Raw genomic sequence first — 23,550 nt, 5'->3', positions numbered from 1 at the left:
AGACACAACGGGCAGCTCCCTCATGGGAGGAGCCCCTTCCCTGCATCCCTGCGCTCAGGGGAGCGACGGTGCCTCGGAAAACCTTCCCGCGCCTCCCTTCCTCTCCCCCTCCCGTCTTCGCAGAAGCTGCATCCCTGCCCGGATTCCAGAAACGGGTTAAGGCGGTCAATAAAGAGCCTTTCCCCCCCTACAAACCACCTTTCCCAACAAAGGAAAGCTGAGAGAGCTTGCAAGGCCGCGAGAAACTCATTGGCTGATCTCCAAAGAACAACACCTCCGAGAGGTCTCGGGGGCCGTCCTGAAATTTGGTTTCCAGCTCAGAGTTAGCAGGGCTTTCCCCTCTGTTGCGGACCCCCTCCTCCAGTTCAGATTCTGCACCTAGTTTTGCCAAGCCGTAGCTCTGCGTCCCAGAAGATAAACAAGGGGGGGGGGGGAGAGAGGCGTGCGGAGTTCTGCTTCAAAAATAAACTGGATTAAAGGGGTTCATTCTCATCCTGAACGCTTTTGGATTTTAACGTTGGGGCTTCGGGTCCAAGCACCCCTAAAGGCAGACGCAAGTCTCAATTCTGCTAGCGTTTTGGATGCTCAACATTAAAGAAGGGAAACCTGTTCAGTTTAGACCAGTGTTTCTCAACCTTGGCCACTTGAAGATGTGTGGACTTCAACTCCCAGAATTCCCCAGCCAGCCGTGCTGGCTGGGGAATTCTGGGAGTTGAAGTCCACACATCTTCAAGTGGCCAAGGTTGAGAAACATTGCATTAGACACACTTTTGCAATTCGCCATCACGCTTTCGGGGCCAAGAAATTACACAGCTCGCTTCTTAACATTCCTCCAAAAGCAGGAGCAATTCTCCAAGCAATTCTCCCGTTTCTCAAGGACAACAATTCCTCTTGCCCACCCCATCATTAAATAAATTGCAAGAACCCGACACGCTGCACCCGGGAGAACTTCTCCAACATCATCATCTTCTTCGGGGGGGGGGGAAAGAAGCCCGTTCTTTCCCCCCCCAACTGAATGAGAACAGCAGGGAAAAACGCAAAATTTCCGAAGCTATTTTGTTCAAGCCCTTCTAAACAGTCCCCCTAAGAACTGAATTTGGGGTTGGGGGGGAACCGCTGCTTTTCCTAGCTGAAGTTCACTGACCTCTCAAGTATATTTGGTCAACATTGATACGATGCAACTTGGTGCAGGCTGTCGGTGGGTTCACACACGACGCCGGGATAAAACTCGGTGGAGTTTTGCTGTGCTGGCATTTGGAGAATCTCTAGGAGTCAATACTGGTCTTAACATCAAGGGTTTGACTCATCATCCTGTTCTTCCTGTTTTTAACCCGACTAATAGAGGTGAATATGTGTGGCTCAGGGTTGAACTCTCTCTGAGCTTGGTTCTTTTCTTGCAGACGTTTCATTACCCGGCTAGGTAACACCTTCAGTGCCACTAGCCCGGTAATGAAACGTTTGCAAGAAAAGAGCCAAGCTCAGAGAACCCCACGGACTCCACACTTTAACCAGACTCGCAAGAACTGGAATCCGGAGGGCCACAGACGGAAGACAGAACTCCGCACGGGATCCTAAACACCCCAATGAAGGGGGAAATACTCTGGTTTGAATCCCCGGAGAGCCGCTGCAAGTCGGATTCTGGGACTTTGCGCTGCGCCAAGCCTTTTCAGCGCTCCGCTGCACCGAGACTCTCGGCGTGCTCGCTTCTCCAGCTTTTCATACAATAAAAATAATCACGATGCTATTCAAGCGAACGGCCGGGCTTCAAAAGGCAATTCCGGGGGGGGGGGCGGGGAAGGAAACCTGCAGCCCTCGCCTGTATTTTTGTGCAGAGGTGTGGAGGGTTGAGGACGGACCACCCAACAGCAAAATAAATTTTTGCGTATTTTCCGTGGAACTTTTCTTCACCCCATCCCACACCCTCCAAGCCTGAATTTCCCCAGGCTGCAGAAGGATGATTCATCTTTTTATTTATTTAAACATGATGGGACTGCCTGATCCCGCAGACGGATATGTCTGTTTGCCGCTACTTTTAGATCAAGGGGGTCCCTGGCGGCTTCTCTGGCTGTTTGGAAGCATTTAAACAAATACATAACTAGAAAGAGACAGTAGTGCTAGGAAGTGGGGCGGTCTCAGGACTGAGAGGGGGAAAAACCGAAACAAAACGAAGTCCTGCAGCCAGAGAGAACGGGATTAACCATTTCTGCAGAACGTAACTGAGAAATCCATAGCAATGGGATAGGCCGGGCATCTGAACGTGGTTGTTTCCTAAAATCCCTGCATGCAGAAATCTAGCACAACAAATCCCGGCAAGTAGAAATCTAGCACGAGAGAAGGCAAGCGGCGTTTGAACCTCTCTAGATGCATTTGGCAGACAAGGCCACGAAAAGCGATTTCACCTACAATTTCTTCTACTTTGCCGGGATGGTGCTAAGTTTTCAGGCTCGGCGCAGGAACGCCCTCGCGGACAGGAGGGGCGTATTAAAATCCCCTCCTTTTCGGCAGGTCTGCTCCCTCTCTCCTGATCCCCACTACTAGATGAACAATCATTCATTATAAGGCTGCACTCTAATTTAATGCGCAGGAATGTCTGCATCTGAAGGGGAAGGTCCCTCAAACGAGATGCACCATGTTTGTAGCTCAGGGCGGCTATTCCCGTAAAGCGGGTTCAGCCATTGACCTACAAGGGGGGATGTGATGATTAAATGCAGGGGGAAGCTTTGCATTAACTGGATTTAATTCATGTCATTTGGTTTAAGTTACATATTTCAATGCAAATGAAATCGCAACCAAGTGGGCGGTCTGCTCAATTCTTTACCTTCACTCCACCAATTTGGGGAATGCAGCCTTTGGACAAATGTTCTTGGATGTAGCTGGAAGGGACGCGAATTGCACAGCTGGATAATTCTCCTGTTTTCCCCTCATCGGTCACAACCCAGATAAGAGGTCGCTAGAGTTGCACAAATGAATTTTGCCCTCTGATACGCACTGACTCAACTTCACATATGTGGACTTCAGCTCCCAGAATCCTCAGTAAGGGCCCAATGGACTTCTGGGACTTGAAGTCCACGCGGCGGAGGAAACGCCCAGGATTCTCAGCACTGCTCAGAGGCTAGCTGGGACCTCCCTGGGAGGTGAAGCCCACCTGTCTCGGGAAGGGGGCAGACAGACTTTGGAAGGAGTTCTCCACAATCCCCTTCCTCACCAGCAATCATTCTCCCCACCCACCAAACTTGATGTCCATCGCGGGAAGATTGGAGCAACGCATGGCCTAAACTAACCCCACCCCCACCCCCCAACTCCATGTATGTAATTTGAATACAGGTAGAGATCCCATAACTTTCAGAGCTCCACAAAGGAGAATTCTTCTCCAAAGGATGCTCTCGAACAGGCCGGTACAAAAGAAACCCCAATGTGTTAGGGCTGGAAAACAAGGCGCTAGTCCCTATGATGCCAGGAGCATTGTGCAGATTAAAAACAGCCTTGGAAAGAGGAGGAGGAGGGGGAGGAAGAAGTTTCCTTCTTACCCGGAAACCATTTTTAGGGTATAATCCTGTACCCAGCTTGCTGCCAACTGGAAGTCGGGGTTCTCTTAAAGTAAAGGTTCTTCTAAACTCTGTTAAGTCTGGTGGTTTTATCATCTGGGTCGCTCGGCTAATTGAAAATTGGAGGAGGAGGAAGAGGGAGGAGGAAGAGGAAGACTCTCCCTTGCAGTGCTCAGAAAGGAAGAAATTTTCCAGCACATCTCAGCCACCTGGGAGCTCAAAACGAGGGCCAAAAGGCAGCATTTCCTGGACCAACCTTAGCCAAATGTTTTCAAGCGCAGGGTGGAACCCTGCCAAGTTATCTCCCCGGGCTAATGAGTGGGAAGAAACAAACCCAAAGAAAACCCTGACGAAGCTCTAACAGGGAGGGAAGAGCTGGGATGACAGACCCTGCCGTAAAAACCTGGCGCTGCCCCAACCCGTTCCACCCCTGCGACGGTGGCGGCCCCAGACGTGCCAGCCCTAAACTCGCCGACGTGGGAACTCGCCAACCCGCTCACCCGGAGACCATTTTTGGGGTGTAATTCTGTACCTGCTTGCTGCCAATCGGAAGCTGGGGTTCTCTTAAAGCAGGGTTCCTCCAGCTCAGCAACTTGAAGATGGGTGGACTTCAACTCCCAGAATTCCCCAGGGGAATTCTGGGAGATGAACTCCACCCATCTTCAAGTTGCTGAGCTGGAGGAACCCTGTCTTAAAGTAAAGGTGCTTCTAAACTCCGTTAGGTAGGATGTTTTATCATCTGGGTCGCTCGGCTAATCGGAAATTTGATTTTAAGAATACTTAGCCCAGGAAGTGAAGCGGTCTTGACGTTGGGTTTAATCTTAAATTAAGGCCTTTTCCAATGAGATGGTTGGTACTTTCACTGAATGCCACCTCATCTTATCCTGCAAACTTTTCCATGTAATATCGGTATTTGATCATTTCTCTGTTATTTGTCTCCCCCCGCTTCCTTTTCAAAACAAAGACATTATTATTGTTGATTTATTACATTTGTTATAGCTGATCACTCTATTTTTGGTCGTTTCTATGTTATTTGTCTTTCCCCTCCCTTCTTCCTTTTCAAAACAAATAAAGACATTATTATTGTTGATTTATTACATTTGTTATAGCTGACCGCTCTGTTAAACTCTGGTGGCTTACCAAATCCAGAAACACTAAAAAGCAATTAAACAGATATAAACACACAGCCTGGAGTAAAATAACCACCCAAACCCACAGCAATAGGTATGACAGAGGCCCGATAAAATAAAACACACAAACTCCTTTCTGCTCGAACCCAATTCCCACAACGTGCGAGGCTGCAGATTGGAATAGCAAAGAGTAGCAGGGGGGCAGATGGGAATTTGGGGGGATTCCTTGGCTTGTCAAAACCAGCCTGCGAGGTAGGTCAGGCTGAAAACTTTGGAGTGGGCCAGCATACTTTTTGAAAGAGCATCTCGCGGAACAGGAATGACGTATTTTCTTGAAGCATCTGAATATATATTTTAAATCGTCTCTGAGCGCCTCGCGAGTATGGCTGAAGAATTCTCATTTCTGGGGGGGGGGGCTTAAAAGACAAGCAGATATGCCTTAAAATCAACCCCCCACCCACCCAAAAAAGCTCCAAAGGGTCTCTTTTTTTTTAAAGAATATATCCTGGGGATGATTTTGAGTCTTTCTTTTTCAAGAGGGCAATATTTTTCAGGATGAGCACACCGTTGGAAGACCAGAAGGAGCAGGTTGGAGAGAGATCGTCATGGAGAAAATCTTAGCTACATGGTGGCTAGGAATTGAAAACAACTGGAGGGCACATAATCAGTCAATCAGTCAATCACTCAATCAATCTTTTTCAGAATGAAACTCCCTAGTGCTCTTTTGTGCTTTGGCCACCGAATCTCAGCCCTGCAAACGCGGCTGGGAGGTGTCTCCGGAGACCGTCCCAAAGGAGTTCACAGGATTCCCCACTTTGCTCAGCGCATCAAGCCAGCCTCTCCCCTCCCAAGCCCCCCACCGCTACAAAATCCAGTCCCTCCACAAGTGATCCAGTTCCGGGAGGAGTTTTAGCGCCAGATCCACGCAGGAATCTCTTTTCCAGCATTGCTTTCCTTAAAGCGATCCAGAGCAAACTTTTTTTAAGGAATAAAACCCGCCTCGCCTCAACACCGCTCTGCAACGGAGGCTAAATGCCCAATCTCTCATCCTCTGCGTTGAAAGCGTTCTTTTTTGAGCAGGTAACTTCGTTTCGAAATCAAATCGTGCCTGCAGATGACAGGGAGAGCCCATCCATCCTTGGTGGCTTAAAATGAATGCAGTTTTGCCCGGGCAAAGAGGCGAGGCATATCTTCAGATATTTGCCCCCGACATGAATTCTCACTTGCCAGTTTGTTCGGCAAGGAAAAATCCAGACTCAGGAGCCCTTGGGAAGGCAAAAGATAATCCATAAACTAGACTATGTTGGCAGCGAAGGAAAGAGTTGAACTTAATCTGTCTGGAGGAACAGCAAGTCTACCCCATAAGGACATTAAGCATGGGAACAGTAAAGGAGGAAGAAAAAGATCGCCTGGGAGGGGAGGGGGCCTCTTCAGTGCACTGCGCGAGCCGAGAAAAAGTTTCCCCAAAATGGTAAAAGAATTGAAACCGGAGCTAAAAGCTAGTCTGAAAAAAGGGCATCCAGGCTCACTTCGCAGACCCGCCACAATTTTCCACGCTGCCAACAGCTTTCATTCTTCAACGGCGGGCGGGGAAAAGAAAAATTCGGAGAGGGGAACTTAAGCGTCAAGTGGCTCGAAAGCAAAAAATGGGCCGGGGAGGTGGGAAAAAACCCCGAAAGGGATTTTTGTTACAGAACCCGCATTGCTGGCCGAGAAGTGAGTGGCGCTGGCGAGATTTTGGGGAGGGGGGAAGGAACTAGTTTCAAAACTTGTAAGGCTCCCTGCTCCTGCTGGAGAAGAAGGTCCTTGTAATGGGATCGCACAAAGCCCGTCTCCTGACTCCCAGATTTTAGTCCAACGACGGCAGCGCTGAATTGACCGTGGGTGATCTTAAAAAAAAGAGAGAGAGCTAAACAGACGCTGAGTTTTCCCAGCTGCTAAAATAGAATGGCTTAAGGGCACCACCCCATTAAAAAGCTGCTGCCTTAAATGTCCAGCGTCTGTCTTCCTGTCGGTTCGGGTTCTCGTTTCACCAAGATATGGTTTGCTCTCGTACAGTTATCCACCATCATGGAGATCCCAAGAAAGATAACTTTTAACAGCAATCTTTTGAAAAAACAGTGCAGTGGTGTGTCTAAGGGAGCCCATCCTTCAAGATCAGGGTGGAAACATGGTGTCTGCAGAGATCTCGCTCTCTCTCTGGCCCCCGATTTGGGTTTCTTCCTGGTTTTTTCATTCTGGTAATGAATTCAAATTAAGCAAGAAGCTGGCACGCTGTGCCACGCCACACGCCAGGCTCCAGTATCACCTTGACTTCCAAGAAGGCCCCTGGGTCCAACAACAGCCCTTGAGATCATCTTAGATTGGCAGAAGGTTGCAGCTCTGGGGGTTTCTTTGTGCCCAGAATAAAACCAAAAGGAAACTGAAGTGGTTCATCTGAGGTGACTAGAGAACCTCTGAAGGTGTTACAGAAGATGGTGGAGAACCAAGTGTGGACTTTTAACGTGAGCCACAGCGCTGATTATCCTTTGGCCCCGATCTTTAGCGCCTTTGTTATGGACCATCAGGATCCATAGATGAGAGAGGATGAGACCCTGCACCCCCCAGAATTCCAACCAGGCATGAGCCATGTTGGCTTGGAATTCTGGGAATCACAGTCCTAGCCCTGGAAGAAAACAGCTGGGGAAAGCCACGCATGGGAGACCATGAAGTCTGAGGTCCCCGACGTTTATTTCATTCAGTCAAAACTGCATTTGAAAGAATTTATGAAAGGTAATGAATGATAAGGCCTTTCAGCAGCGAGGCTGGGGGGAACGACGGTCTTTTCCAGGCAGAGAATGATTTGGGGGGGGGGGCTCTTCCCCCACTCCAAGCCCGAAATCCATAAAATCTTGCACGGTATTACCATACCTCACAGCCATTGATTTCGGTTCTAGCACGCAGGAGATCGCCAGATTTTACAGTTCTTGTAAAATGTTGGCCTTTGGGCATTTGTAGATTTTCTTTTCGGGGGGGAAGAAGATTCAAGCTGCTCTTACAGGTCCAATGAGTGCCTCGTTTGTTTGCCTTGACCCAGATAGATTTGGCTGTGATTTCTCCTCTGGGCCCAACACCCTTGGTCCAGTTATTCAAACACCCTGAAAAATGAGCAATCTTGACTTTAAAAAGTGGGGTCGAGTTGACTTTTGATGGTGGCCTGTTAGCCAGGGTCCTGTTTGCAGCCTGAAATGTGGCAGAGGAATAGGACACAGTGAACCCCCACCCTTCCCTTTTCAGTATGTGCAGAATGCCCTAAAGATCAGCGTAAGCAACCCCACCAAATGTCCTACATATTTGGTTGGCTTCCATCCCAACCACCTCTAACCAAAGGCAACTGCAGAAGTTACACCCTTAAAATACCGACGGGCATCAAGTTGCTGTTGGAGAGGCTCCATCTTCATACCATCTTCCTTCCTCTTCTCCCAAAAGAGAGAAGTGATGGGATCACACCAATGGGCCTCACACCTGGATCAAACTCCCTAAGTTGGCATTGTGCACCTCCTCTGGGCACGGCCAAAGGTTGAGGAATACATCACCTTCTCCAGCAGAGGACAAAATTGCCTTCTGAGAAACACACGAGCCCATCCTATGATTTCCAAAACGACCAACGATTCCTGATTTATTTTCTCTCCATTTTGGGCAGCGGGGTAGTGGTGGTGGCGGCCCTGAGTTCAGAACTTCTCCTTCAACCAAACACATTGCTCTTTGGGGAAATGGAAGACCACGTGCCACATTCTCAAGGCCAAGCAGAGAGATCTCACTGCTGAAAACAAGATCGGCCGATCGGTTCCGGCGAAGCCAATCGATCCTGTCCTGGCTAGCCAGCAGAAATTCAGCTTATTTTAACTTTCTACGGTTTCCTCTGCATGCAACCGAGGTAGCTGCATCTGGGGGCCAGGAAATCTTGTGCAACAAGGAGGAGGCAGCCGCATAAAAGAAAAGAAGAAAAAATCCACCGGTAACCAAAGACAGGCAGTGAAAACAACTTTGTTGCGTCATCCTTGGAAGGCTGCACGGCTTCTGAGTTAGTGCTAAGCTACTCTCCTATTCCCTCTCAAAGAAAAAAATATATATATCAGGAGCAAGCAACAACTGTACCCCCCTGAGTAAACAATGTCCTATTCTGCACTGGGGAATTATGTAAGCTTCACATCACATGTTCCCAGCCGAGCAAAGAAAGGGACTTAACACATTTCACAAAAACACACGCACTGTTCTCTCTGGGCAGCCACATCTAATCTGTACCCCAGGCACGGGTGGCGTGGCATCCGAGGCGGAGAAATCCCCAGTTTGGAGGGTGCCTACCAAAAGGACCTGCTGAAAGAGGCCCCCCTGCCAAGGAGTTTTATTTGGGGGCATTTCGAGGCACGGATAGAGAGCGGCCGATAGGATGAAGCTGGGGAGTGCCTGTGAATTGGAATTTTGCCCTTTTTTAAAGAGCGAGAAAGGTTCATTTAGTTTTTTGGCTCGCTTGTGCCTGGTTAGGAAGGCAGTTTCCAAAAGTGATGGAGAAAAGAGCATTTCAGCCATCCAAGGGAACCTTTGCGCATGATTAAAAGACAAGGACAGGAATAAAAACAACAGCCATAACAAGAAAAGGAGGAGGAGAAACACAACGCAGGGTGCTTTCTCCCCTTTCTAAAATATCACTCGCATTCCTTCCCAGCCTTTCATAAGTTTTTAAGCTACTTTTAACCTTGTCTGGATTTTTAAAGGAGTTTCTTTGGTTCGCGGTCCTACAAACCAAAGGTCTCCAGCTCACATCGGTATCCGCAGGATGGGGTGGAAGGGTTGGTCACACTGCACTGTGATTTTCTCACACACGTGATGCAAATGGCAGAGGGACTACCGATCCCATCAGCTGCCTCTCCCAGAAACCTGCTACCGTTGAGAGAAGGCGGCTAGAAGAATAACAACGATACTTCATAGTTATAGCACGCCGTACGGAAATCTTCAAAATACTTCTCATGTCATCGTGAGTCATTCTTGGAACTTTCCTTTAAGACGACGGATATTGCAATCGTGTCTCAGCTCCCAAGACTCTGACACGCGACCAACGCGTTTTGCTTTACTATGCATTATTTACTGCACTGAAAAGCCTTGATTCGACAGGCCCCCCTTTGAGCAGAGTTCAAATGCAACGGGCCAAATTTTGGTTGGGACATCTCCCTCTGAAATAACGGCCGTGTCTGTTACATCCAAAGTACTCCAAACGCAGCAATTAAATATATGTAATTTTACATCACTTATCTTTATTTAACTTCCCTATGCAAACGATCAAATTCACATCCACTGATGTCCTTTGAAATTATGCAGGTCGCTGCAAAGGCATAATTTGCACAACAGGAGGAGGAGGAGGAAAAGGAGAAGGAGAAGGAGAAGGAGGAGAAGGAGAAGGAGAAGGAGAAGGAGAAGGAGAAGGAGAAGGAGAAGGAGAAGGAGAAGGAGAAGGAGAAGGAGAAGGAGAAGGAGAAGGAGAAGGAGAAGGAGAAGAAGAAGAAATACATCAAGAATAATAGACATCTTTTCTTACCAGTTGGTTATGTCATGGTGTCACTGTAGTAAGTAATGTAATTAAGTAAGAGAAAATTGAGAATGTCCATTTCGGGTCACAAAAGATCTGAAGGTCAACAGCCAGATCTTTGGCGTCCAGAAGAAGTCTCAACTTTCTAACCCCAAAAGGTACAGCAGGAGCCAAAATTGCTTTCTTTGCAACAGTATGAATTTAATTTATTTATTTATTTGCCCATGCCTAACAATTGGATTTGAAATTTCAATCCAACAATTTCATCCAGTTCTCTAAATTCTGAAATCTGGACAAAAGAAGATCCATAAAGTCATATAATGCTAGAAGATTATGAAGAAGAGGAGATTATGTCTTATTATAATAAATGATTGTCATTAGATTAGATTTTTAATCACCTTTAATTCAGCCAGCACAGAAATAACGTCAGTTGCAAAAGGATCACAGCCAGATGGAAGATGTAACAAACATCGGGCAAAAAAGTTTCTCTTTCTTTCTTTCTCTCTCTCTCTCTCACACACCTTTATTTTACCTTTTCGACATCTGCTTTCGTGACGTTGATGTCAGCGTCCATCTTCTCAAAGTACTGCTGCGCCCGGTCAGCTTCTTTGCAATCCCGTTCGAATCGGCGCTTGCTCTGACAAGGGAGGAGAAAGAGGAAACCGCATGAAACCGTGCCCAAAGACCCTGCCATTCTCTCTCTGTCTGCAGCCTCCTTGGCTGCCCACCCTTCCATTCAGTCTCAAGGGGAGACTCAGGAGCCTTTCTCAGATGGGGAAGGATGAGCAGCCAGGGAGGCTGCAGAGCCATGGAAAGATGTGCAATAGCCAGCTCCACCAATCCCAGCTGACATTCTCTGCCATGTCCAACAATCAAGTCAACTGAAAAAAAGTATCAAGAGTAATGTACAGCTCATCCTCATTTAGCGACCACAATTGGAATTTGGTTGTTAAGTGAAGCAGTCGCTAAGTGAAACCGCGACTGTGCTTACGATTTTACTTCAGCATTCCTTTGCTTTACAGACCTGTGAAGGTCATAAAGGTGAGGATTGGTTGCAAAGTCACTTTTTCTTCACCGTTGTAACTGCGAACGGTCGCTAAACAAGGCAGTCGCGAAACGAAGATGACCTGCGAAAGGAACTCTCCAGCGTGAATTCTGAGAATAAGGCAGAAAAACAGAAGCCCCTTTCCCGGGGAAAGGAAACTCTTGGCAAATGGCAAGGCAGAAATTTCAGCACAACACTTCTGTAGTATTCACTTCTTGACTGAAGCAGTCAATTTCCCTTTCTTCTGCAAAAGCAAGAAAAGTCCCTGGGAGGAGCTCATGGGAGAACACAGAATAGAGTCACATTACTTTCTCTGTACACAAGAGAGGGTCTTGAGCCCCAGAGAAGAAGACTCGAGGTTGCATTTCTGCTTCTCTGCGACTGTACCCCCTCTTTTCCCACCCACCCCCCAGATCGGGGCACACTCACCGATTCCAGCTGTTTCCAACAGGTTTCTATGTGTTGCTGTGCTTTCCGGCCATCGTGGAAATGCTGCAGAGAAAGATTCGTCAAGTCTTCTTTAAAAAGGCAGATGGTGCCAAAAGAGATCAATTGAACACCATTTTTATGACGACTCCCCCTATATTTATATTCCTCCCTTGGGCTGTCTTGTTGAACTTGGTTTTAGTTTAGGGACAAGCGGGTGGCGATTTTGAGGGGGCTCAAGAGGTCAAATCCAAGGCTATCAGAGGACACACCGGACTCTGCATACAAGTCCCAACCCTTTTGTCCAAAATCCACCCCAGGTGGAGCTCCTGGAAAGGTTGGACTGGTCGGTTTGGAGATTCTCCCTCTCCGTTCAAACTTCTTGAGAACTTTCAGTCCCAATGAAGAAAGCTGCCATTGTTTTTACCTGCAATTGTGGTTCATCTTTTTATTTATTTATTAAACGTGAATGCCTGAGAACACCAATATTCTCACACAGAAAAGGTAAATCTTTTTTATATTACTTTGGCGATAACATTTATAATTTTAAATCTGTGGATTTACAAGGAGAAGGGCCAGTTTCGTTCTCCTTGTATGGTAACATGTTCTGGAGACTTCCGTTACAAAGTTTAGAAACTCTGTCAGTCAAGTGGCCTCTTCTTACAGATTTGGACCCGGTTCCCTTAGACTAGGTCTAAATTTCCCCCCCTGCCCCACCCTCGAAAGTGAATTTTTGCTCCATGGAGCACCATGGACCACCATGCACCCTTTATTTCCTTTAGTTTGGGAATGTCTAGTTTTGGGATGTACTCCAAAAAGTAGGTTGGGCCAGAGAAAGAAATAGATAGGAAACAAAAGAATTCTTATTTCATTTAAGTAGAGAAGAGCAGCAAAGAAGGTGAGAGGTTGGAGGCTAAATTCTACAAAAAGCATTTAAAAGAACTGGGTGTGTTTAGGAACTGGCTAAGGGGAAACATCAGAGTAGTCTTCCAATCCTTGAAGTGTTGTCCCAGGGATGAGGGTGTGGATTTATTCTGCCTGGTATAAGTCAAGAACCAATGGTTGGAAGCTTTACAGAGGGAGATCCAAATGTGAAATAAGGAGGAATTTCCTGGCCATGAGAGCTATGAAGCATGGGCAATTCTGCCTCTTGGAGTCACAAGGGCCCCATCACTGGAGGGTTTCAAGCAAAGGTTGGACAGGGACGGTTGGAGGATTCCTGCTCTGGGCAAGGGTGGCCCAGAAGACCTCCAAGGTCCCTCCCAACCTTAAGAGTCTACGGCCTAAGTACAGTTAATACCTTCTTCCTTCTGGCATTTCCAATAACCCCTTTATTAAAATCAGCTGTGCCCACCCCCCATTAAATTATAAGGTGGGAGAGACGTCCTGTTTGTACTTCAATTCAACCTTTGCAGCCTGCCTTTGCTAAATGCCCAGAATCCTACTCACAGAAACCGACCGCAGGGACAGAAGATGCCTTAAAAGGCAACACAACCATATGGGGCCTAACATCCCTTCTCCTCAATCTGATGACCCAGTGGCTCTCAGACCTTCTGTGCACAACGTATGTCTTTTTAAGGAGCCTTTATTCACTGCAGCGTGGCACTGCAGGGGAAATACACATTTTGGCTAGCGAAGCTTCTTTGGAGTTGCGTTACCACGGGGATATATTTCGCACCCGCAGACAAGAAAAAAGAATCGTCCGACGGCAACAATCTTGGTTACAAAACCAAGTTGAGGTTCTCCAAAGCGTACAATCAATGGCATATGAGGAATGTGGGGCAGGGAGAATAGCTATCAAGTCCACAGAAGATGCTACACACACACACACACACTTACTCCAAACACCTAGGATGAATTCAGCCCCTTGAACCAGAAGTTCACTCAGCAGTAGAGAACTCAAAAGAATTAAACACTCGCTTACAAAAAAAGACGCTTCGATTATAGAGGCACATGGGAAAGATCTACAAAAGAGCCCCGGGCTGTGGATGGCAGGAGATCCAGAACAAGCACCCCCAGATCCAATCCATCTTACGAGATGATTTCCCTTAAAGCACCTCTTTCTCCTGTTTTTCCCCCATTCCAGGTGTCTTCCCGTTTTACGTCGTGCGTTGCCGAATACAGCCTGCCTCAAAGCCATGTGCTGCTGGGGGAACTCTGTTAGGGGAAGGTCCTGGAGATTTGATAGAGGCAGGAAAAATTAGATGGGGGGATTTTCTCACTATTTGCCCTTCCCAAAGGGACTGAAACCTGATTTCTTCCTGTTCCTAAAGCCGTGTCCAATGCAGAAGGACGAAGCCACGGTGGGTTTTGAACCGGGGCACATCTGCAGAGATTAAAAGAGTTGCAACAGAAGGACGCCGGTTCCTCAAAACATCTGGTCTTTCTACACCTCTTTCTTGACAGGTACAAATGGACGCCTTGTACTCCCACGAGCAGCACGGTGGAGATAGTGCTGGATAATTCCCCCTTATTTCTCATGGTTATTGTCCTTGCAGTTATGTTCTGGAAAAGCATAGCTACCTATAGCTTCACACAGAGAAGGATCCCAATTTCCTGTGGCTGGAAGTTCCACAGGCTACATAATAATTCATTAAATCTCTTTTATTTCTCCAGCCTTGACGCTTTAGAGAGCGATACCTTGAGCAGAGATACCCACCTACTTCTCTATGGGAGGCCATGTCGTTTAGCAGGATTTTGTCTCCAATTCTAATTTTTCTACTCTGTGCTGGGATAAGGGAGAATTGGGGCTTTATTTGTCTTTTATTCTGCTTAATGTCCAGGATACATCATCTTCCAGATAATGGAAGGTAGACAAGAGACTAAAAAGAAAAAAATCGGGTTTCATATTTTCCACATCTGGATTCGCTCTCCAGGCAACAAAATATATTTTCATTTAATGGGATCTGTAAATCTCATTTTCCAGGTTGCAACACTGACCTCGAAAGACGTCAGAGTAAAGAAAGTAATCCCAGGCTCTGGAAAAACTTTGGGGGAGTTGTCAAAGAAAATTTCCTTCTTTATAATCTCTCTGTCTCTCTCAAAATTTTGCAGTGAAATTGTAAAAGAAGGATTTCACAGGAATGAGACCGATAAGAAATAACACTTCTGAAAATCAGCCCTTAATTATAATCTTTTGCATTTAGAAAAAAAGCAAAGGCAGGATTTCAAGGTAAAATGTGACCATAAAAAGGGATAAATTTTAGCCACCTCACACGAATCTATCTGATGCCTCAGCAGCAATAGGAAACAACATGGGATCCAACATCCCTGCTAAATATTCAGAGAGATTTCTGTAGTCCAGAAATCTCTCTGAAGTCAGTTTTGAAAGCCCTGGGTGAACTTTCACTTTCAGCTCGGTCCTCATCTGCACTTGTCCCCCTCTGTAAAATGGGTACACCTCAGTGCTAGTTGGATGGTTTTTAATTCTCTTCCCTTCATTAATTACAAACATCTTAGTCGTTGCGGAAAAAAAATAATATTCCACATTATTTTAAAGAAAATATTCCTTGTCACACCCCCTCCAGCAAAGGAAAGCCTCCACGGATATTGAGAGAGAGGTAATGTTTTAAATGGATGCAAATCCTGGAACCGCTGATCAGTTGCAAAGCATTTGCAACTTTTTCTTGGGATTGCAATTGGCTGCAAAGAGACAGCTGGCCGGGGGAGAGGAAAACTATCATTCTGGAGGAAAGAACATCCAGGAAAGGCCCAACAACAATTTGCAAATATTTAAAGGACAAACAGAAGAAAGATTTGGTTTTGTTCCAGGGCAGGAAGTTTAGAAGCATGGATTTTGACTGAGTCTTACTTATGGCAACAGCTCGTAAGTGGAAAAGACCGTCACAGACAATCTGGGATCTTTCTTTGATGGACACCAGATATATCTTGCCCAGTCCAACTCTTGGGCTGGGCAAGAGTTGGACTAGATGTTCTCCAAGATCCGTTCATGATTCTCTTGCATAAGACGCAAGATGGGTCAAGACTTTGAGAGCCATTCCTAGCTGGAACAGACAGAACATCACTCCTTAGCACGCAGAAGCTTCCAATAACTAACATCTATGACTAAAAAGTAACTGAAAGCATCTTCCTGCCCAAAATCAGGGACGGAAAGCTTCTTTCCACAGGCAGCTGCAATTTTCTCAGGGGGGGTTGTTAAATTAACTGGTGTCAATTAAAATAAATGCTTGGGAACAGCATAAAAAAGGGATGTGTTTATGTGGGGGTCCCTAGAAAAAATGAAATCCATCCTGCCACTGAATCCTAAGAAAAAAATCAATGTAATCCGGTGGAAAATAAGGGGATGGAGAAGGAAATCTTGGGGGCAGCTTGAAAAATAAGAAGATTGCTTCCTCCTCTAGCTAGGACTGGCTGGATATGGCTACCCATTTAAGGGGATAGATAGAAAACTTCAAGCAGATTAGAGTCTGTTTAGGTTTTAAGAGACTCCTCAAAGCTGTCCAGCTAGTGTCAAAAGAAGAAATGAATGCCTCTTAAGACATCCCCTGGAAAGACGAGTGATCAATGCTTTCTTGCAAAACCCAACATCTCATCTTCATCTTTCACCTTGCTTAGGACAGCCTCATTCAGTTGTCCTCGCTTCGGTTAAACTTCAGGGAGTCAGACCCCAGTGCAGATCGACTGCAGATTTAATGTCACAAGGATCCGCCAGCATCAAAGGTCATGTATTGGCGTGTCAAGGCCACGCTTCTTTCCAGTTGTATCACACAGGTTGAAAAAGCGGTGCCGTCAGAAAAGCCGAACAAAGGAAAATGGACGCCTCTGAACTGCGGGGCTGGAGAAGATGGCAGAGAATACCTTGGACCTCAAGAACAACAAATCTTTCACTGCTGGATGAAGGAAAAACAGCCTGCTTGCTGGAAGCACTGATCACGAAGCCGAACCTTAAATATTCGGGATGCATGATAAAGCAAACGCAAGAATCGTTGAAGGGAACCCCGGCGCTTGGAAAAAGGGAAGGGACTCAAAAAAGAGGCTGCAGAAGGCGAGGTGGGTAGAAGCTGTCACTGATGGCACAAGCAGGAACTTGCGAGAAGTCAAAGGAGCAGTTGCTGGGGAAATGTTGTTTATTGGATCAGAGTCGAGACTGAATGATGGAACACCACGACTGCAAATCAGGCAGAAACCTACTACAGGTAGTCCTTGCTTAATGACAACAGGGACCCGAAAATTCATTGTTAAGTGGGGCAGTTGTTAAGTGAGCCGCATCCAATTTTACAACCTTTTTTGCAGCGGTCGTTAAGCAAATCACCACAGTTGTTAAGCGAATCACACAGATCCCCATTGATTTTACTTGCCAGAAGCTGGCTGGGAAAGCTGCAAAGGGCAATCACGTGATGCTGGATGCTGCAACTGTCGTAAGTGCGAGCTGGGTTGCCAAGTGGCCCGGATCGCAATCACGTGACTGCGGGGGTGCTGCAAGGGTTGTAAGTGTGAGGACCGGTTGTAAGTCCCTTTGTTCAGCACCGTTGTAACTTCAAACAGTCACTAAACAAAGGAGAAGGGGAGGGCAGAGGATGAGATGGTTAGAGAGCATCACGGAAGCAATGAGCATGAAACTGAGCAAACTCAGGGAGGCAGTGAAGGGCAGGAAGGCCTGGCGCGATGTGGCTCATGGGGTCACGAAGAGTCGGACACGACTTAACGACTGAACAACACCACCACCAAAAACCTGCAGTATATCTTGCTGCCTTTGGCCCTGGGAATTTCCCTACATGGGCCCTATCCTGGAGTTATCTCTAGCCTCCCTGCCTGCATTTTAGATCTGATTCAGTGTGTTCATCGCATCTTATTTGGCAGTCTTTCCCAGCCTGTACATTTTTGGTGTGTTAGGGCTGCCTTTTTTCAAATTGTCTGGCAGGATCTAAATCCAGCAGTCACCCAAGGTGTTGGGACTTCAACTTCCAGAAGTCTTAGCCTGCAAGATTAGAAAGGTCTGGGGATTGTGGGGATTGTGGTCCAATGCACGGACAGTAGCTGGCTACGAAAGAACTCTAAACGTCCACTTGAAAGAAAGCACTTGCTTGGGGCACATCACGGTCCTGGGCAAAATGCCATTGGAAAGGCTGCCCAGAACAGGAACTCACACAGAGTCACAGCAGGTGCTCTCCTTTGCGGAAGGATGCTAGAACGCGCCTCCAATTTTACAGGAAAAGAACAAACACGCAATTTCCAAAAGTTTCAGCTAGGTCCACCTAGCGTCATTCCAATACTAAGTGGAAGAAAAGATGATAATTCAACAGCCCAGGGATGACTTTCCAGGCAGAAAGTCTCCAGAATCACACACACACCCCGAACGTTTTGCTGCACTTGGGCAAAATTGCAATATTCCACTGGGCCTTGTCTCTCACGGTGCAGGATGAACTTGTTAAAAAGCCTGCTCCCTGGACGTCCTTCATTCTTGCTCGTGTTCAGATAATGGCTCCCAGCCTTCCAGAATTCAACTTGGTCCAAGGGGAGCGCCTTGGGACAAGAGACCCAAATCAGAATCGTGCACAGATGTCCAATGGGACGGAGCAGGGGGAAGATCACGTGAGTTTTTCCTCCTGAAAAGCTGTGGCAAACAGCCTTTATTTATCGCGAAGGAAGAACCATCAATTGTTTTCTGGAGGCCTGGTTGGGATTGATCAGTTGGCGGAGAAAGAAACCGGGCGCGTCTTCACCAAATTGGAAGAAAGCAAGCAGTGGAGTTTCTGCTTCTGCATATATATATATATTTTTAGCAAATTAGCATTTTGGTAAAGAAAGGTCCTTGCGCTATTCAGCTTTTTGACAAAGCTGGTTGCTCCTCTTCAAAAGCGATCCGCGAAGAGCCAGTACAAGTGGGGAGGATGGAAACCAGCCTGTCTGAGGAGTTTGGGGCTTTAAAACAAGGGTAGCGGCCAACTGATAATATCTGGCTTGGCCTCTTCTCCAGGTATTTTTCTCCGCAAGAGGCGTCAGTTTTTATGCCCCAGCTCTTTGAGAATGTCTAATTTCTTTTTTTGGAGAAGTCGTTCAGCTCCTTTGACTGTCTGAAGCGGCCTATACTGATGCTTCTGTTTTTTCTTACGTCGCTCAGCAGCCTCCTTGGCCGCCTGAACTTCCCCATCTGAAAAAGCCCCTGACAGGAGTTGAATGCAAGCCAAGCAGAGTGCAGGTCATGGGAGAAAGTGCTGTCTGCTCCTTTCTCTCTATCCCTCTGTAGCCCCCGCTGATTGACCCTCCTTCCCAGCTTGAAAAAGCTCCTGAGGTCTTCCCTTGGGACTGAAGGGAAAGGTGAGAAGCCAAGGAGGCTGTAGAACAAGGAAGAGGATTGGTTCATTCCCATCTCTCTATCCCTCTGTACTTCCCCATCTGAAAAGCCCTCCTGAGACCTCCTCTTGGGATTGAATGAAAGGGCAGAAGCCAGGGAGGCCACAGATGGCTGGAGAGATGATTATCCCTTCCCCATCACTCTATTTCTTTGAAGCCTCTTTGGCTGCCCATCTTTCCCCATCAGAAAAAGCCCCCTGGGAAGACCTCCCTCCTGAGGTTCTTCCTCTGATTTGAGTGGAAGAATGGAAGCCAGGGAGGCTGCAGAATAATGGGGAAAAGACAGTCTGTTCCTCATCTCTCTCTCCCTTGGCTGCCCCCACATTCCCATCTGAAACAGCCCCTCTGGAAGAAGGTCCCTCCTGAGGTCTTTCTTTGGGATTGAATGGAGGGGTGGGAAGCCAGGGTGGTTGTAGACAAACAGAGAGAGGCCTGTCTCTTCCCCATCTCTCTATCCCTCTACTGCCTCCCTGGCTGCTCATCCTTCCTAATCTGAAAAAGCCTCCTGGAAGGAGGTCCTCTTGGGATTGAATAGAAAGGTGGGAAGCCAGGTAGGCTTCTGGAGGCAAATCTATTTTAGGACTATTAAATGTGAGAGGCAAAGAGGAAAGCAAAGGTTATAACTCTCTAACCAGGTGTAAAAGACTTTAGCTCTAGCCTTGAGTTGTTCAATCCTGGGAAAGTGATTCAGAGCAGCCTCACCTTGACCTTCTTGTCCAGGGAACATTTCAGAAAGACATTCAAGGTGTTGTTAATATTCCTACAACCATAAACTAGCATTCTTGGATCCCTGCAGTGTCTGTTTCTTGGCCTGCCCTACCTTGTAGGGCTGACACTAGTCCTGCCCCCTTGAATCTGACCACAGCACCCATCATCTCAAGCTATATGGAGTGAGCAAAAGACCTCTCCAGTCTGTTAATGTCTCCCTTCAGTCAACCGCATCGTTGGTAATTCTCCGTCTATTTTGAGAGCAACGTCCTTCACGCAACAGAGCGAGGAGCACAAGAGAGGTCTTTGTAGCAATCCACACAGGAGAACAACCCTTAATGGATCTCCTAGGCACCCAGCCAGAGAAGGAACACCCCTTTATGAAGTGTGAAGTTGTTCTGAAGGACTGAAGGGTGGGGGAAAACACTCCAGGCCATCTGAGGAGATCTTCCTTCTCCAAACCATCAGCCGCTCCTCACATTGCATCAGGAGATGCTCGCCATGTGACAGCAACGTTATTTTTTTTTGCTTTCATCACAAAGCTCCACAACCAAGTGTAGTGTGCTGAGAAGAGGAAACGCTTGTTGCGGACATAACTCTTCAGAGAGGGCAGCAACTCACATGGAGAGATACAACTGGCATTCTGCACTTTCATTAGAATCCAATCACAGACAATACTAAGACAAGCGGTCCCAGCAGTCACTTTTACTCAAGCCATTCCATCCAACTGATGTTTTGCATCAGCAGGACTTTTTTACATTCATCCCTTAAATTCATTTTAGCCAGGATTCCGTCACATGTCATCTGAAAATTTGGGAAGCCCCAGCCCAAACACCTTTGGAGACCGAATCGCAAAAGATCTGCATTCGACGTTGCACCAGCTATCGCCTTTCCAAACTAGCGAAAATCTCTTCCAAATGCAGGTTTATTCCAAAGTAAAGTTGAGTTTAAGATGGGCAGCAATATCCATTTCTGTTTCAATCATGTCCTCATTTTTCCAGCTCAGAGTTGATGCTTACGGTTGTTTCCTTTCTGCCCCGGTTCTCAATTTGTTTTTTTAAGCTTGCATCCAACGGATACCTGCTTTATTTTTAAGCCTCCTTTCCCTTGACAAAGATCATTTTGCAAAGCTCCCCTCTCCTGTTCATATTTTGGGGTATCCTTTCAGAATCACAAACATGATTACTTCTTTCGGAACGCCCATCGCTGCATTTCAGTTCCAGCTTAGCGTTGCGTCCAGCTTGGGAACAACTTTGGGGAATGTGAATTGGGAAGGTTTGTGTCTAAACATGACCCACGAACTATGATATAAACGGGAAAGGATGAGGCACAGACAGAGCATGCAATTGAGGATACTAAGATCTCCCCCCACCCTTTTCTTTTCAATGCCTTTTGTTAGCTGGGAGACGGCCTTCTTGATTTCTGCCTACCCCTATCCACCATGACGCCTTAACCCTGGTCTACGTCAGCACCGTGACCTTAGCCGTTGGAATGTCGTGGTTCTCCAGTGCAACCTTTGGCTGAGAAAAAACAACCAGCCCTCGGGCGTTAGAAAATTGCCCACCCACGTGTCTGTGCAAACTCAGACTCCTGCCGTTCTGGAGGATCCCAAAAAGAAAGAAAGGGAAAAAAAGGAGATTTTGCACTGAGTCAGGAAAAGCAGAAAGTAAGTCACCTCCCTGTCTTTGGTTTTCCCTCATCTGCATGTGTGTGTGCCACACATGTGTACACTATGTAAACTCAGCTGATTATATCCACGGCTTAATCATTCCCTTTTCTACCCAGAGTTAATTGCACGTTTGCAAGCCGGCGTTTCCTCCGTGCCAACCTTGAAAACATTCATTTGCCCCTCCACACCCCTCTGAGCCAGATCACACTGACAATCTTACTCTTTGACGGCGAGCCCTTGGCGGACAAGAACCGATGCATTGTGTATGTTTTGTGGCAAGGAAACAACAGCACGCCGATGTCTGCAGAAACAGCCAACGGGGAATTAAAAGTCCCAAGAGGAACCACCTGCTTTTTTTTCATTTGCCAGCTCAAGAGATGTTTATATAGCCTTGTCAAGAAACAAAACTTCAGCCACAGGGGAGATCAGTGTGCTTGTACATCAAGTTACTAGTCCATAAAGCCAGCATAAATACAGGCAGTCCTTGGGTTGAGAACATCCGAGTTACGACAACTCATACTTACGAACGGGCTGCCTCTTACTAAAAATGGCGGACGGCATTCTCCTTCCTGGAGATGACGAACCACTGAAGCCACACAATGTTTTCGTGAACCAATGAAGCTGTGCGTTTTTAATATACAGCCTGTTTTCAGCGGTTCACGAAAACATTGTGCAGCTTCAGTGGTTCGTCGGCTCCAGGAAGAAGAACGCCGTCTGCCATTTTTAGGAACAGGCAGCCCGTCCGTAAGCACGAGTTCCAACTTACATACAAATTCGAGTTAGACAGACTTCGGAATGGATCTCATTCTTAACTCAGACCAAGACAGTGGGTTGCAATAGTTAAGGGGTGGATCCTCAGGCTGGAAACTTCCTGGGGGGCTGTGGGTCTCTCTGTCTGTTCCTCCCTCTCAGCCTGAAAGTCAGAGGAGTCTAGTGGCAAAGGGGCTGGAGTAGCAGAGGAGAGACCCAGAGTCCTGTCCAAACTCTGCCATGGAAGTTCCCCGGGTGATTTGCTCCTTGTGAACCAGAATCAGCCCAAAACAACTGCACTCCTACACATTACTCCTGAGAGGGGCACTGGTTGGTTCAAACGAGGTCTAGGGCAGCAGGAGGCGAGTAGATGACCTCTGCCTTGTTCCTCAAAGTCATTCCAACCAAGGGATCCAAGGTTGGCCTGTGGATTGATGGATATGCTCAACATGTAAGACTAGTTCCTTTGAGTCATGTTGACTCCTGGTGACTACCTGGACAAGTCCTGGCAGTTTTCTTGGCAAGGTTTTTTGGAACTGGTTTGTCCTCACCTCCTTCCCAGGGCTGGGAGAGAGGGACTGGCTCAAGGTCACCCAGCGGGCTTCGTGCCTAAGGTAGGACCAGAACTCACGGTCTCCTGGTTTCTAGCCTGATGCCTTCACCACAACACCAAACTGGCTCTAGTTTGCCTTAGGATCTTCATAACAACAACAACACACACACACAAAGTAACAATACAATGGAGATCTTAATATTAAATAATTAGTTAAAGAACAAAACTATTCTTATGTAACTAATACTTTGATGTGAATTGCAGTGGTTCTTTTTTATGTTATCCTTAACTTTGGATGAAAAGTCAAATAATCTTATGATTGTAATATTGACATCCTACATTGCAATTAATGCTGGTAGAATTTTTACTTTTCTTTTTTTTTATCTTCAATATTTAAAGCTTTCTAAAGAATAGAATGTTCCTAATTTTTAATTGTATTACATAAATGAGGAGTTCTTGGTGCTCTCTGAGCTTGGTCGTTTGCTTACAGATGTTTCATTACCCGACTAGTGCTACTGAATGTGAGGTTTGCTCCCTGTTTATATACAGTAGCCTGCCCTGCCAGTGTTGGTGGGAATGTGGTTTTCTCCTTGGTAGTTCCTTGATTAGGGTATTGTTTTCTGCTTGCTCGTTTGTCTGGGGTTAATCCCTGCTTATCTGGATGTTGGTTGCTGAAGAGGATGTGTTCTGGTCTTTTTATTTCCTTCTTAGCATTTTTATTGCCTTTTTCGAATGGTGTTTAAATATGGTTTATTTCTATGTGTCCATTAATGGATGATTTGTCTCAATGCCACATTTCTAGGAATTCCCAAATGTTTCTGGATTTAGCTTGGTCTAAGATGTTTAC

The 23,550-nt window shown here is 46.7% G+C and overlaps 1 protein-coding gene across 16 annotated transcripts in view; it reads right to left on the bottom strand.

Moving 5' to 3' along the window:
• Nucleotides 1-23,550, bottom strand: part of FNBP1 (formin binding protein 1) — a 105,894-nt gene that overhangs the window by 41,760 nt on the left and 40,584 nt on the right. For all 16 annotated transcript variants that reach the window (XM_088147102.1, XM_088147104.1, XM_088147106.1 and 13 more), the window contains exons 5-6: nt 11,713-11,775; nt 10,771-10,875 (exon numbers count right to left, since the gene is read on the bottom strand). In XM_088147102.1, coding sequence (XP_088003228.1) covers nt 10,771-10,875; nt 11,713-11,775 — 168 coding nt within the window. The remainder of the gene's footprint in view (nt 1-10,770; nt 10,876-11,712; nt 11,776-23,550) is intronic.

Source organism: Python bivittatus, unplaced genomic scaffold (genome assembly GCF_059951505.1).
Source record: "Python bivittatus isolate LINGU-HERP-01145 unplaced genomic scaffold, Pbiv_v1 ctg000160_np1212, whole genome shotgun sequence".
Taxonomy (NCBI): Eukaryota; Metazoa; Chordata; class Lepidosauria; order Squamata; family Pythonidae; genus Python; species Python bivittatus.
This window is presented reverse-complemented; position numbering and strand designations above follow the sequence as displayed.